Genomic DNA, 16,040 nt, shown 5'->3' with positions numbered 1-16,040 from the left:
CCCCCTCTCTCCCTCTCAAGTATAAATAAACATTTAAAAAATTTTTTTAATTAAAAAAAAAAGCATCCAGGCTGTAGTGTAAGAAACTGACCACCGGAATCTCCCTTTCTAGCAATTTCTGTCCTCTCAGGAGCACAGGAGCTCCAGAATGCTGTCGGTTTCCCCAAGCCCCGGTTCCTCCACGTATTTTCTTCGCACAAAATCAAAGTGCCGTGCGCCCGCTAATCCCTGCCTTGTTTAATCCCGTTTATTGCTCAGAGTTTCTAAAGCATGATTTGCAAAGTTTTCAGACTGAGTAAGAACATCCTGGCCTATTTCCAAAACCTCTCCCCCACGTCACAATCTCCCCCCACTCGTGCGCCTACCCTTCACCCTTCACCCGGGGCGCGTGGGCGTGGCCTCCACGGCAGGCCTGGGCCACTGACAACCGTCCCTGCTTTGGGTGGCTTCCCTCCACCGTACCGGGCAGGCTGCGCTGAGCAAGGGATCCAAACCCGGCCCCCGGAGAAAGACCGCTGGCTTCCTTCACCAGGACTCCCTACAAGCAACATTGGAACATCAGCATCTTGCTTCCCAGCTCTTCATTCGACCCGAAAGCGCTCCGCAGGGCCAGAAGCCGGACACCGGGCGCTCTGACCCCTGCTCCCCCTGAACCGCGCATAGAAGGAAGCAGCGTCTCCCGGTCTGGCCGACCCTGGGGCAGCAGGTGGCCCCGGATCCCGCGAGGCCGGGTGGAGTACGGATGCACACGCCGCTCACAGTGGCAGGCGCGTGGCCCCGGGGCTGCCATCTGCTAGGAAGGAAGTCGTCTCTCCGAGGATGCCGGAGAGACTGACGGCTCACGTCAACAAAACCCTGAGTCACCCGCTAGAGCACAAGCCCGCGGATCCCGATGACATTTTTTTAAAAAACACGCACAGCTTACAAATTTTTGTCTGTCTACGTCTTCCCTTTACGCCTTTGAAAGCGGGGTTACGGTCGCCTCGTGAGGAAGGCAGAAGAACCCTTTCTCCTCGTATAAAAATCCAGTTACATGGTTTTTTTTTTGTTTGTTTTTTCTGAGAAAAACAAGATGGGCACTGGTGAAAGTATCCAGTCCCCGGAAGATTACCGACCACCTCGCAACACCCGATGGGCTAACATGTCCGTCCTTAGGCAAATTCTACACCGGTTAGTTTTCAACCACACTCATCAAGTAGGTTCATCGCCCGTTTCTCAGAAAACCGCTAATGGACTCGTTCACGATGAGGAGTACATGATATTTCACTTCTAGAATAAATACATCACAAAGACATCTCAAGCAGTGACGGGATCCGCAGGGCCAGGCTGGACCAAACACAAAGAGCAACTTACATTTTCCCAGATAACAGAGGCTTTTCCATTTGAATCACCCCAAGAATTTTCTTCTTCTCTTTTCTTTCTTTTTTTTAACAAGCAAGCACATGATCTTGAATGTTTGCCAAACCTTCGCTCCTTCTACCTCACCAGTAAACACTGCCCACATGGCCGTGAGCCGCGGTGTTTCCCTAATTTCCACCACACTTCCTTATTTAGGTGCCTCAGCCTGTCTCTCTGTCTGCCTGTGGACCCGTTAGTCTGTGTATGAAGCAGTTTACTAAGACGTCCTGAAGTAAAAAAGACAGAATACCACTTCCATAGAGGCTGGGTTGTTCTGGAGGGAATGGGATGTATCTTGGGAGAAAGTTATTCATCAGCACACAAAGGACCACAGACACAGAGCATACTCTGTTCTTTCTTGATAATATTTACACACATTTCTACCAACCAATTAAATGGTGACCTTGGAGAAGACGTCTGACCTCCCTCAGCCTCTGTGCTCACAACCTTAAAGGAGTTACAGGATACTCATGGTTCCCAGCCCTTCTCCCTCACTCAAAGCGTCCTTGTATTTTCTTCTGATTGTGTCCACACTGCGTGGAAAGACTTTTAACATATTTGGTTGGAGGGCAGGGCGGGGCGGGATCTTATCAAGCATAATCCACAGTTGGCTTTGCTGAAATGAAATCAGCTAGAGGAACAGGAGTCTTGTGGGTGCAGACGAGGAAGGGAGACTGGAAACCCCCAGAACAGAAGAGCGGCCAACAACCAGCAACAACTCGAGAATCCACAGACACAATGACAGCCATCAAAGTCCTATCCAATTCTAAGTGCTTCTCACCGCCAGGTGTTAAAACTGGTTTAAAACAATTAGGGGGCTTTCCTTCCATGCCCTTCCTGCCTGACTGCCAGCATTGTACTCCAGATGGATAAATGCCCCGAGGAAAGAAGAGAGAAATTAAGTAACTATCACCCAAGTGAAATCAAAAACAAAATGTTACCTTGAAAGTTGCGCTGAGGCTGGTCTACATAAAACCCGAATGTAACGATTGCTGGGAGCTTCCAAAGCACAGCCGGGGGTTGTAGGACTTGGAGACAACCTGACCTCATGTAAACAGCACTGGCTGGGGATCAGGTGCTCCCAGGCAGAACGCAAGACAATGCTGGTCCATCAGAACCCTTCCACGGTTCACCTTGTGGCTCAGGGAACCTTTGGGTGAGTCCCCCGGCCTCTCGAAGCTGCACATTCCGCATTCCCAAGAAGTGGCCCAGCCCACGTCACCGGGTTATGAAATACCATGTGGTAATATAGGTAAGAAAATGTCTCCATGCTATGAAGCGAAGAAAAACACTTTCTGGATTTTACACAATTCTTTTGACCTAAAAGGGGATGGGGCACGCATTAATCTTTCGGTATTGATCACGACAACGGATACATTTTCAATTTAGCATCTCCAACCCCAGCTGCCTTCTTTCAAATTCATTCATTGTCCATCAGTTTTGGTATTGTTACAGGTAATTTGGAGCCAAAAGATGATCTGATTTAAGTAACTCCTTTTAAATCTGCATAGAGGGAGCTCAGTATCACGTTCGTAAGTATTAAAGATTATGCGTTAATACCATGTAAAAGCATAAATCATTCTCAGCTGAACATGGAACCTAAGGTAACAATTAAAATCACATAATATAACGGAATCTGCCATAATCCCCATTTTTAGCCATTGAAAACACTGAAATTTAATACTAGACTCTAACAATCCACTCAAGCGTTTATACCACTACCATATGGATGGATCAAAGCAGCAGTAAGATTATAATTATACTTCAGGTTATAAAGTTTTAACACGATTAGAGTACACGTCACTCTTCAGTAGTTGAATCTCAATTAAAAAAAATTCACGCCAAGCCTCTTGGAACATGACTACATGAGAAATGGACCCCCCCCCCCAATATTTACTTCTGGAAAATTTGATACTCCTTACAATCAATACTAAGAAACCCGCGAGTATTTACAAAGTGCTACACATGTGGTCATTTATCTTGAAAGTATATGATGTACCACAGTATCTGACCAGATATTGCAAATTTCAGTAAAAACACAATAAGGAAGGAATGTTTTTTAAATCTTGTCTGTGGGCACGAATATCACGTGTGGCACAAGAAAACAGGGCCACATCTGAAGGCACACTTACCCCGTCAAGTTTCACAATGTCCCTGCGCACGTAAAAGCAACCTCGTGCCAATTTTATAATTTTCTAGTCCAAGAAATCGGAACTGCTGACCAGACTGTATTTTATCTCTGGTAAACACGCAGCCTTGAAATTTTAGCCCAATTCCATCTCAGCGTCCGCATGCGATGAATTCAATCAAGTAGCAAAAGCACCACGCACAGAAGGGTCCTGTGTCATCCACACTCACGAAGCAAGATGCCAGCATACAACATGCAGTTCAGCTGCCTCTCCTCAAACTTCCCTCTGAGCCTCTCGTTTCAGTGCAGTCAACACACACGTCTCTGGGGCTCTCTAGAAAGAACTCGAATCGTCACTAGCAATTACCGACTGAAGCATTTCCCTTCAACGGTTGTCAGAAGAGAACCCACCACTGAACCCGGTCTCCACCGATCTACCGTGAACAATTACTAACAAAACAAAACAAAACAAAACCAAGAACACTGCAATCTTGAAGGACGCATTCGGGTGAATAAAACAAACACGCCGTCTCCCCCTTTAGATTTGGCTGGTGCTGTTTTCACGAAACCCACCACCTGATCAATAAACATGCTTGTTTGTAACCGATCACTTTGGAGGTTCAGAACACTTTGTTTTCATTTGCTCATTAAAATGCCAACGTGACAACGCCTTGCTCAGTTTGTCCAGAAATATGCATTCTATTCATGTCTGCAGGAGAGAAAATCTACAGAGAATTCCCCTATTATTCGTGGACTTGCTCAAGACCTGGCTTCGGGGCCCGTGTTATTTCCCTCTGAGTTTTTCCCCTACTCTACTTGGCAGGGCAGATAAAAGAGTAAAGTTACATTTTCCCTTAAGTTTCTGAGGTGAGACAGGACTACTGGATTCTGCGCTAGCCCCAAAACCAAAACAACAACAACAACAAAACCCTCTCCACTTGCCAAATCTGATACCCTAGTTATAACTAGCTCCTGGAACTACCCTTCTACAGAAAACACATTAGTGGGAATTCTAACAGAAAGCCCACTTTGCCCATGCTGTGACTAAAACTGCTGAAGTTCTCCTCTTCAGAAAAAGAGACACCGATTCACTTGATACAGAGAACTCTAAAGAAAACAGCACGTTAGTTCTCTATTAAAATTCCTCTTCAGGAGGCACGGGCCCGGAGAAGAGGAAACGAATCAAACACTGGCGGTGTTCCTACGGTGTCTGACGACCAAACGAATCCAAAGCACACAGCAGTGGCCACCCTAACTGAATCAACCGGAAAACTGAAGCCCCAGGCCCAGCACTGGATTCAGCAGCTGCAAGTTGACGGGTTCTGTGTTTCTTTTGATACATCCCGCGCGAAGAGCCCACACTATCAATTAAAACACTGTAGGTTCATTCTAGTTCTCGATTTTCATGGTGACAATATGTCTTGGTATGTGAACAAGTCAGAGAAAGAAGGTAATCAAAAGTACGGTCTTCATGGAGTTTCAGCAGGAGGATGCTATTTTCCTCAGTTGTTATTCTGCGATGTAATTTAAAACGCCACTCCATTGCAATTGATAATTATCTGCGAACAAAATCTCAAGTTAAATAAAGAGGGCGAAAACGTGGTTCTTGGAGACTGGAGTGGAACCGGCAGGCAAGCAGAAAAGGCATGCAATTCTTAAAAAGGTATTTGCTCCATTTCCAGAGGACTAGGAGTTGTTGTTTGTTGTTGTTTTTTTAAGAACACTCATTGACAAAAGTGAGTTTCCTATAAATACTCATGGTTTCAAGGTAGTACCAACAACATCATTGGATTTACCAGCACGATCCTTTGGAAGAGCATTTTAACTGCTCCTGATTTTTATGATCTCCTGGACCTCCTAGGGGCCAAGGACACAGGAGGGAGAGGGCTATAATTGCCCCATTTTACAGACAGAGAAAGTGAGAACCAGGGATTAAATGGTTTCCCTCTGTCACACAATGACTCATTAAGATCAGCAACCAGAAACCTGGTTTCCTGATTCCTGGTTTAATGTTCCACATACTATGCTTCCTTCTACGAAGTACTATTTTCGTAAAGGTTTCTCTTTCAATAAAGGAAATAGAACAAGTCATGTGACTTTCATTCACGAAAGCCTGTGTGTTTTCATAAGCACCTTGGCTGTCTGTTCCTGGGAACAGGGCAGGAGCGGTGCTCCTTATTATCTTATTTCGACAAGAGCTGGCCGACCGAAGCAGGGAAAGCACGCCCGACAGAAAAATAAAGGGCATGTGGTCAAGCAATCTCACTGGAGTGCTAAAAATATTCAAGTTCTTTGTTTTAAGACTTCAACAGGCAATCTTTTTAAACATAAATTGGGACTGTACTATACCTTTGGAAACCTTCCTCTTACCCCCAACTTCTCTGACCCTAGAACATGAATATATGGTCCTTATATCAAACAAAATTTAAACGGCAGATGCTTTCAGTGGTCATTCTTGTCTAATCTGCCTTACTCGTACATAAAAACCAATTTTAGAATAAAAATCCCACTAAAGAGGAACACTAAGACAGCACCTTTCGTAATACACACCAATCTATCATCATAGCACAAAAATGTATAAAATGAATTTTTACATGCTGTTTTAAAGCATAGATTCAGTATTACATTTCCAGGTCCCAAACAACAACACTCTGACAGATTGGTTAGACTTTCCTGCACATACACACACAAAACACGCAGTAAGTACCCTCCCTTGCTCCCTAGTGAGACGCAGAATTTAGAGTTCAGTTTTTACTTGCTCTGGATCAATACACAACGATTGTATTATACATGCTATTATTATGTGTTAATGCAGAACATGCACACATGCACACACACACACACCCCGAGGGTGCATTAACTGTGTCTTTGGTTCTAGCACTATAATCCCCCCATCCCGGATTCTATGGTAAACAACTACCAAAGGCTGGCTGCAGGAACCTTACGTCTTTGTTACCACTCATGCAAATGCCAACCCCTATGCAAATGACCCCAGACTATTCTGCTCTGGCATAATTAACGACGTGTCTCCGTGTGGAGCTCCAGGAACTCGGCAGGGACACACACACCACTTCCCAGAGCCCGGCCAGCTCATGCGATGACCCGGGAGCTCTTTTCCCACTTCATCTTCAAAGAAATGCTTTCCAAGTCCTCCTGCTATAAATCATTCTCCCAAAGGACGCTTATCTCCCATGAACTTCGTATTTATGAGCACCACGCACAAAATTTCTACAGCCACACGTGAGTTAAATAACAGTGGACGTTCACCTGGAGTTTCTAAACGTTTCCCTCCTGGCTCTGCAGACCACAGTTCAGGTTCCACGTGAATTAAGCCCACATCCTTGTCTTTCCTAGCCTCCTGTTCTCTGTGTCAAAGGAGCTTACTAGAAATCCATTTATCATGGGGTGCTCCTCACAGACCGGTTTTGGCACAATGGGTCAACTGCAGCTCTCGATTTTGCTTAAAAATAGTCCTTTTCCTTCTTAAAAGGGTGTTGACCACAGTGCTCACAGAGACTCTGGAAAACCAGCAACCAAATAGGATCTCATCTTTGCTCAGCCACTCCGGGGCATCTGAACTGCGGTTCTGGCTTCAGTCCTGAATCCTATAGGTTGAAAGGAATTTTATACTGGTGGGAACACAGAAGAAGCTAAAATCAGGTCTCTGGCTCGACTTATCTCCCGCAGTTTAAAATGTTCCCGAGTCTGGAAAGGGCATTATATCATACGTGAATCACGTTTCTGAATGTATCTCCTTTATCAGAAAGGCCTTGAACCCTTTTCAGCTTGCAGACACAAACCCCCTGCTCACTCCTGCTTCTGCAGAAGCCCGCTCCGGGGCCCTCCAACTCCAGGCCGGGTTTTGGCCGCCTACTTCACCCAAAGCAGTAAAAGGTGTTAGGTTCTCAGGCTGCTTCTCTGATGAGAATCAGATTTCAGCAAAGTGTGCTTTCGTGTTCACTAAGGCATAGACCCATTTGGGCACACGACAATAACTTTTGTGTGTTTGTCTCTTTTTTCCACTCAATTCACGCTGGTGTGTTTCTATGGTCTGGGTCCTAGACTTCACTCGTCCTCCAACTTCAGGGCACAGTAGCAATTTTTCAGAAGTACCTGGACCGCCTAACTGAACTGCGAACAAAGTGACCTTTAGTTGAGAGTCGTCGTCGTCGACGGGGCACAGTCTGACCAGTTCCAACTGATTTAATTCCACGCTCAAGCACCATATTCCTGACAATTCTCTAGGACTCTTTCCACCTTTCATTCTATGGTTTTAACAAAAAAGTAAAGAGCTCTTCCTTTTATATTAGAACAGGCTATTTACTCCGTAGTCATGCTGTTAAATCCCACGACTACAGGTCCCAGGCATGTTACAAGCCTTATGGTGGACTTAGCGTTCAGCCGGTCTGTGTACTTTACCTACAAAAGGTGTACGGGTTCCCAAGCCACCTCGACCATCACCCTGGACCCGCTGCAGACTGCTGACCTTAGGCCAGCATCTACCAAACACCACTCTCACGGCTTTCGGTTCCCGGGTTCCCACACAGCTTCCACCTTCCTAGCAGCAACCTCCCCGCCCCGCAGAAAGATCCATAACTAGAAACTTGTGAATTGAACATTCACCCCCTCTGCCCCCAGCCCAGCCTACACCACCAGCGGCAGAGCAAACACACTGCTCTCTCCTCATGGATATTTAATGGACTGTGAACAACACCACGGGACACCAGGCTATCGGACTTGAAAACACCAGTGCTGTTGTCTCCCGCCTGTTTTCTCTAAAGCACTGATGCTGAAGCCCGACTGCACGGTAACATCCCCTGGGCAAACTCTGAGAACTGGTGCCTGGGCTCTGCCCACTGGGTGCTTTGCTTGAGTGTGCCCTGGGTGAGGCCCATTCCTTGAACCTCCTCAGGTGAGTCGAACACGGGACAGAGTTCTCAGAGGACTCCCCCCCCCACACACACACACAGCATCCCCCCAACAGCATCCGCATAGCCTGGGAATTTCTTAAAAATGCACATTCTAAGCCACACCCTAGACCTGCTGCATCAGAATCTCTGGGGCTTGACACGGCCCAGCCCTCCAGGTTTCTGGCAAACACTGACCAGGTGACTCCCGGGCAGGCTCAAGTTTGAGAACCACTGCTTTGGTGTGGTATTTAAACACTGTCACCGCTGCAGACCCTCAGGAGAAAGAGTCTCCCTTAAGGAAAAGCCCTGCAGTTTACTTGTAAAACTGAAACAGTTAACTAACTGTTCCCTGTTGCAGCCACCAAAATGGATGCTCATTTTCCAAATGACTTTCAGACTTGTTTTTGTAAACTCTGAGGCTCAGCAGAAATCAGGGGGGACCTGGTTTCAGGAAAACAAAGAGAAAGGTGAGGGAGCAGTCAGGACTCCAGGTCAAGAACCGCCAGCGGGCACTCTGGGGGGGGGGCCTAAATCGGGGGGGGGGGGGGGGGGGGCGGGACTGGCCCTGCCCTGTGAAGGAGGAGAAGAGAGGCGATGGGAAAAGAACAAGGGGGCGGGGCCCAAACAACGAATCCCAGCCTCCTGGGTGCGAAGCTGCACATTCAACTCAAAGACCACTGGGCCGCTACGGCTGTTTGGCAAAGAAGGAACCCGGGGGAGCCAAGAGGAAAGCAAAACAAGGCGGCTTGTCCAGTATTTTGGTGCTTGTGTCCAGGTACCAAAGGAGTGGATGGTGGTGAAGCCAGAGCGGCCCTCTCCCCGGCCATCCCACCCTGCCTCCCGCCGACCGCAAGATTCCAAGGGCCTCACCTTTCACAATGGTGGCCTCCTTCAGGTGATGCGACAAAAAGTCAATGCTGGCATAGGTGTTGGCGGAGGGCAGGGCGCCAGGGCCGGGCCCCCCGCACACCCCACCGGTGCTGCTGCCCCCCACCGCGCTGAGGAGACCCCCCAGGCTCCGGGTCCGGCCCCAGGCGCTCTTGTCTCCCGGCTGCGGGTGCGGAAGCTGCTGCGGGCTGGGTGACAGCCCAGGTTCGTCCCTCACGTCGATGGCGATGTAGTTGAGGCCATTCTGGAAGCCGGCAGAGGTCTCCCTGCGCATCGGAGAGCCGCTGCCCCCGGGGCACCCGACCAAGCCCCCTGGCTGACTCGGTAGCCACGGCCGCGCCTGCTGGGGGGGCGGTGGCTGCAGCTGGCGGGGGGACGTGGGGCGCTCGTCGCCCCCAGCCAGGCCGCCGCCGCTGGCCCCTTCGCTGCTTTTCCTGAGAGAGACGTTTTCCACGGAAGCCGAGTTGTGGCGCTTCGGGTTGTGGGCGAAGGACGGGGACACGGGGGTCACAGTGGTGGTCGAGGAGAAGGTCTCGGAGCTGTGGCGGCGGCGGCCCCCCTGCGGGTCTGCGCGGATGACCTTGGCCCCCCGGTGCGGGTCCGGGGGCTGGCTGGCCTGCAGGAAGGCCTCCACTCCCGACACTTGATCCCTGAGACTCAGCCTCTTGACGCCGGACGTGGGGCTGGTCACGCGGGCACCTTCCGGCTTCGGGGGGGGCGGCGATGGGTTGCGGCGGGGTGGCAGCCACGCCGAAGGCCATCTCGGTGTAGTCACCATTGTCCCCAGTCTCCGAGGACGACGAGGAGGCAACGCTGGGGCCCTGGGCGGCGGGGGCGGGGGGCAGGCGGTACAGCTCGCCTGGAGGGGGCGGAGGCAGCGGCTGCTGCTGCAGGGCGGAGGCGGGCGCCGCAGGGCGCGGGGGCAGCGGCGGATAGGGGGAGGAGGCCTCAGGGGACAGGAGGGCGTCCAGCGAGCCCACGGGGTCCCCGCCCTGGGGGCCCGGCTTGGGTGACTTGGGCGAGCTGAAGTCGAGGTTCATGTAGTCGGAAAGCGGGGAGCGCTGTCGGCTGTCGCCGCTCGTGCCCGGGGTGCCCGAGCCCAGGGAGGAGGCCGGGCTGCTGGCGGACAGCAGCGAGGACGACGAGGCGGCCGAGGCCAGCAGCGGGGGTGCAGGAGGCGACAGGCGAGCTCCCGCGTCGCCGAAGTCAATGTTGATGTACTCACCGGGGCTCTTGGGCTCGGGTGGCAGCGGGTACTCGTGCATGCTGGGCAGGGTCTGAAGCCCCTCCAGGGACAGGCGCGTGGGCCGCACTGCCCGGCAGCGCTGGTTCAGGAAGCCCTCTGGGCGGCCGCCAACGCTGCCACTTGGCCTGCCAGGCGAAGGCACTGCTGGGTGAGGAGGCTGGGCGTGGCCGCCACCGCCGCAGCCGCTGGACGGCACGGTCCCTGGGCTGGCCGGCGGCTCCAGCCTCTCCTCTTCCAGGATGCGCCCCACCGGAGAGCTCATGAGCACATACTGGTCGTTGTTGTCCCCGTTGCAGGTGTAGGGAGCCTTGTAGGAGCGGGGCAGGGAGCTGTGGCAATAGCCGGGCACTCCCCTGAGCGTCTCCCCGCTGCCATGCAAGGCGGCGGAGAAGAAGTCGGGAGGGGTCCCGGAGGCGCCTGCGTCGCTGGGGGACATGTTGAGGTAGTCCCCGTTGGGCAGCAGCTTGCTGTCTGCGTTCTCCATGGACAGCTTGGAGCCACACCACATACGCATGTACCCGCTGTCCTCGGGGGAGCTCTCCGCCGGGGAGCTCGCCTTGTAGCTGCCCCCGCTGGCCGGGAAGGCCCTGCCGGCAGCGGGCATGGACACCGGCGCTCCCGCGGGGGGCAAGGCCGCAGCGGCAGCTCGAGGCTGCAGGATCTGCTTTGGGGCGGACACGCTGGTGGGGCTCATGGGCATGTAGTCGTCACTCCTACAGCTGCCACTGCCACCCCCCGTGAGGGCCGCGCCGGGGGTCATGGGCATGTAGCCGTCGTCCGTGCCCAGGTTACTGCTGGAGCTCCTGTGGGAGCCGATCTCGACGTCCCCGTAGTCCTCGGGGTAGGGGTGGTAGGCCGCTTTGGGAGACGAGGCGGGGCAGGACGGGCAGAGGCGGCCGGAGCTGCCAGAGAAGGAGACCCGCATCAGGGTGTATTCGTCCAGGGACGCAGAGGAGGGCTGGGGCACGGGACGCTGCCGGGCAGGTGTGGTCAGGGAGTACGTCCGCTTCCTCAGGCCTCTGTCCACGTCCTGGGCTCCGTCCCCGGAGACTCTGCGGTAGGGGCGGCCACAGTGGCTCAGGGGCCGGTCCATGGTCATGTACCCGTACAGCTCGCCCCCGCTGCCGTCCCGGGCCGGGGGCGTCTCGGCAATGGACTCGGGCGTGTTGCTCCGGTGGCTGCAGAAGGCTCTCAGGTCCCCAGGGCTGGAGCCGTACTCGTCCAGAGACATGAAGCCGGGGTCGCTGGGGGACCCCGAGGCCGAGGCGCTGCCGCTGGAGGGCCGCTGGCTCGCGGGCTGGTGCAGGGGGTGCTGCAGGTGCGGGTGCGGGCCCGGAGGCGGCGGGTAGGAGCCGGAGCCGTGCCCGCTGCTGGACGACAAGCTGCTAGGGCTGGTGGCTGCTGGGGGCGAGTGCGCCACGGGCATGGACATGGAGCGGCTGTGTTGCAGGGCGCCCCCTGCCGGCGCCAGCGCCACCTTGCCTGCGCGGCCGCCGCAGCCGCCGCCGCCGCCGCCGCCGCTCAGGGTGTGTGAGCGGCTCAGGGGCGTTCGCACCGGTCCGGGGCTCAGGGGACTCCCGGCCACCGACACGGGCCTGCCGCCCGCCGCCCCGGCCCCCGCCGCCGCCGCGCCGCCGTCGCCCTCGCTGGCCGTGCGCACCCGGCACGAGCTGCACTTGGCTGCCGGCGGGGTGGCGGCCAGGCTGTCGGTGCGCGAGCGGCGCACCAGGCCCGTCTGGCTGGGGGGCAGGTTGACCAGGTGGTGGTGGCGGCGCGCGCCGGGGACGCTGATGGGGTGTGTGGAGGACGAGCCCGACGACTGGCTCTTGCTGCGCGGCCGGAACTCGAAGAGCTCCTTGAGCGCCTTCATGGCCTCCAGGATGGTCTCGTGGATGTTCTGAGCCACCACCGAGTCGTCGGCCTGCATCCACAGCTCACCTGGGCCCGTGACGGCCGACCGGCCCACCTCGATGAAGAAGAAGCTGTCCGAGTGGCCGCAGCGGCGAATGTTCATGAGCTGCAGCGTCACCGACGGCTGCTCACAGTTAAGTTTCACAAAGCCGATGGTGCGCGCCGACAGGCACAAGCGGTACACGCCCGTCAGGTTCCTGCTCTGGCCCAGGCCCTTGGGCTTCAGGTTCACCTGCCACACCTCGCGGTAGGCGGCCGAGGCGGGCGCCACCAGCCCGTAGCTGTCATCGGCCGCGGCGGCGCCGGCCGAGCCGCCCAGGGCGCCGGGCAGGGAGGCGCTGCAGGACGCGGCGGTGGCGGCGGCGGGGGGCGCGTCGCCGGCGCCCGCGCGGCCCTCGCTGACCAGGTCGGTGAGCGCGCGGTACCAGCCCTCCTGCTCCTGCTCGTTCTCGGCCGCCACGGCGAAGTACTCGTCCTTGGTGTAGAGCGCGATCAGGTACTTGTGCTTGGCGTCGGCGCGCTTGTTGATATTCAGGCAGCAGTCGAGCGCGATGACCCGCTTCGGGGCGCCCGCCTTGCTCCGCCACTTCTTCTCGCTCTCGTAGTACTCGAGCCGCGGCGGCTGCGGCGCCGGCCCCCCGCCCGCCGCCGCCGCCTCGTCGCCGGGCCCGCGCAGCACGAAGAAGCGCTTGTGGCCGTGCTTCTGCTTGCGCAGGTAGCCGCACTTGCGCACGCTGTGGTTGTTGTTGTTGTTGTTGTTGTTGAGGTTGGGGCCGTCGCCACCCGCCGGCCCGGGGGGCCCGTGCAGCGGCGGGCTCGCCATCGCCGGCGTCTCAGGCCGCGCCGCCCGGCCCGCCGTGAAGGAGCCGCGGGACAGCGGAGGGGGCGCGGGCGGGGGCGGCTCCCTCCCCGCCCCCCCACCCTACCCCCTGCTCGCCCGCCCGAGCCCGCGTCCCTCGGGCCCAGGAGGTGGGGAAGGTCGGGGGAGGCCCGCGGGGGCCGGCACCGCGCGGTGGCGCAGCGCCCTCCGCGCTCCCGGGCCCCAGAGGATGCCCGGCGCGGGCGGTGGCCGCCCCCTGGCCCGGCTCCCCGCGGCCGCTTGCCTCCCGGGCTCTCGGGCGGCGCCTGGGGACTCGCTGGCTGGGCCAGGAGTCGGGGTCCCCGAGCCGCGGGGCCGAGCTTAAGGCGCGCGCGGCCGCACCGGTCCCGCCGCCGCGCCGCGCTCCGGGGTGCCGGGGTGCGCCGGGGCACTCGGGGTCCGCGCCGCCACCCGGGCTGCTGCTGCTGCTGCTGCTGCCGCCGCCGCCGCTGCCAACGGCGACCCGGGATCGTCGCGGTCCCCGCCGCACAGCGAGTAACACATCGCGCACCGAGTGACTGAACTAAGAGCAAAACAACATGTGACTCGGCGTGACGCAGGCACACACGGCGCGGCCGCCCCGCCCCGCCGCCCGCATTGGCGCCGCGCCCCCCGACGGACGGCCGGCGCGGCCAATGGGCGCGGGCCGCGGGGGGGCGGGCCGCGCGCCCCCGCCCCGCCCCCCTTTCTCCCCGGGCTGCGTTTCCCGCCGTCCCCTCCCCCTCCCGCGGAGGCCAGGGCCCGGGCGGGGTGGGGGCTGGCCCCGGCCTCATTAATCAGAGGCTCGTTGTGGATGCCGGCGGAGGAGATGCCACCCAGGGCGGGAAAAGGGGCGCGCACGAGGGGCGGGGGCCGGCCGCCGCGCGGAGGGCCTTCCCTCCCGCCTTTGACTCAATTAATTGGGCTCGCAGCTTCCGCCGGGGAGGAGACCGGGGGAGGGGACACTGCAGGGGGCGGGGGGCCGGTGGAGATCAAGGGCCGAGACCGCCGAGCCGGGGGCCGGGCGCCGGCGAGGGGGGCGGCAGCACCCTTCCCTCGGGCCCCGCGTCGCCCTGCTGCCGTTCCACTCGCGGGGGCAAGAAGGGGCAATGAGCTTGGCCGCCCTCTCGTAACCCCCTCCCACCCACACGCACGCTTGGGCGAGCGGATCTGGCGCCCAAACTCCGGGTGGGCGCGCGCCCGCCCCGCCGCGGCGGGTTTGCGCCTGGGTGGTTCCCGGGTGCCCGGCCCGCGCCTTGTTTACGAGCATCACATTAGTCACCGGTGAGCGCCGGATCGATAGCAGCTCGGTGCCCTTTCCTGGAAGGAGGGGAGGGGCGCGGCGCCCCCTCCCTCCCCGCCGCCCCAGATCCGGGGCCGCGCTCGCCTCGGGCGGCTCCCAGGGTCCCACCCGCTCGGGGGCGCCCTTCCCCCGCACCCAGGTCGTGGGCTCTTCCGGGGCGTCATCAGCGCCATTCACTTGTCAGGTTCTCGGGAAGTTGAAATCGTCTGTTTGGGATGGAACCAGAGAAAGAGAAGGAGGACGAGCGGGCGTACAAAAATGCAGTTTCCATAGTGCCGGAAAGAGGGCGGGCTCCAGCGAGAAAACAGCCCGCAGCCCGGGTGCCCGCGGCGGGTGCCCGCCTCCCACCAGACCCTCCGGGCCCCGCGCGCGTTGGCGCGGACGGCGGTGGGCGGCTCCAGACCTGCGCGCCCTTCGCCGGCAGTCGCTGCCGTTGAAGATGCCCTTGAAGAAGTGCTTCCGATATCCCCGTCTCCATGGCTTTTGTGACGGCTTTTGTGACTTTCAAAGTCGATTGCAAATAAGAACCCACGTGGTCGCGTCTCCCAAATGTCACAGTGGGGGCAGCTGGTGAGGATGTGTGTCCCAGAGTTCAGACCGCAGCCGGCTCCGGGTCTCGCAGGGACTGAGAAGGCTAACAAAACAGGCCCTTGTCTGTTTTCTTTCTTTAATTCGTGTGTCTTCATGAGATAATTGGAAACAATAACGTTGGTTATTTTTTATTAAGTCCTGGAAGTTTGCCTTTGAATGCCCTCTATAGTTTATAAGAGTCTTTATTTCAAATGCAATGAAGTCTTAAGTCTAAGGAAAATATAGGTTTTGAAACGGTGATAAATATGTTAACATACTTGTAGGCATGTGACTTAAAGATCCTGCTAGTTAATGTTATGTGCCCCAAAAAACAGCGTTTTTACTCTTTAGCACGTACACCGTTATGATTCTCGATGAGTCGCATAAATTTGGGAAGAATAATCGGTGAGGCATATATCATAGGAGGGTTTGATATATAAAAAGTATATTTAAAGTCCATCTTCCATTTTCAGTCATGCTTTAAAAAATAATACCTGTGGGAATGTCGTTTCACGTGTGTGCCTGCATGCATGTGTGTGTCGTGTGTGTGCACCTGTTGGGCGCACCTTCGTGAACACGGTAGTCCGGCTTCCTGTTCCTTTCAGATCTTGTTGTCCTTCCTCCGTTAGCAAATGTTGCCTAGCAATAGGTCTACTGGGAAAGGAGGGATGAAGGAATTCTTATCTGGGAGTGGAAGGGGAATGTGGCCCAGTTTTACTGGCTTTGTGATGATTTCCGCCTCCCCACAGGAAGGGTCTGAATGGGTCTGCCTGTGTGTTCAGGAACCCTAACTAGCAGACGGGGACGTGGCACAACCTCTAACTCAGCCTAACGGGATACTGAGCTCC

General features: G+C 56.3%; 1 protein-coding gene across 1 annotated transcript in view; it reads right to left on the bottom strand.

The window, feature by feature from the left end:
• The window catches only part of IRS2 (insulin receptor substrate 2), a 31,785-nt gene extending 17,907 nt beyond the window's left edge, over positions 1-13,878 (bottom strand). The window contains 2 exon segments of the mRNA XM_019443911.2: positions 9,307-10,039; positions 10,041-13,878. Coding sequence (XP_019299456.2) covers positions 9,307-10,039; positions 10,041-13,304 — 3,997 coding nt within the window. The 5' untranslated portion in view covers positions 13,305-13,878.
• Positions 13,879-16,040: the final 2,162 nt, after the last annotated feature.

The sequence above is a fragment of the Panthera pardus genome, unplaced genomic scaffold (assembly GCF_024362965.1).
Source record: "Panthera pardus isolate Hobbes unplaced genomic scaffold, ASM2436296v1 HiC_scaffold_1, whole genome shotgun sequence".
Lineage (NCBI taxonomy): Eukaryota > Metazoa > Chordata > Mammalia > Carnivora > Felidae > Panthera > Panthera pardus.
The sequence above is the reverse complement of the archived record's forward strand: the minus strand, read 5'-3'. Positions and strand labels throughout refer to the sequence as shown.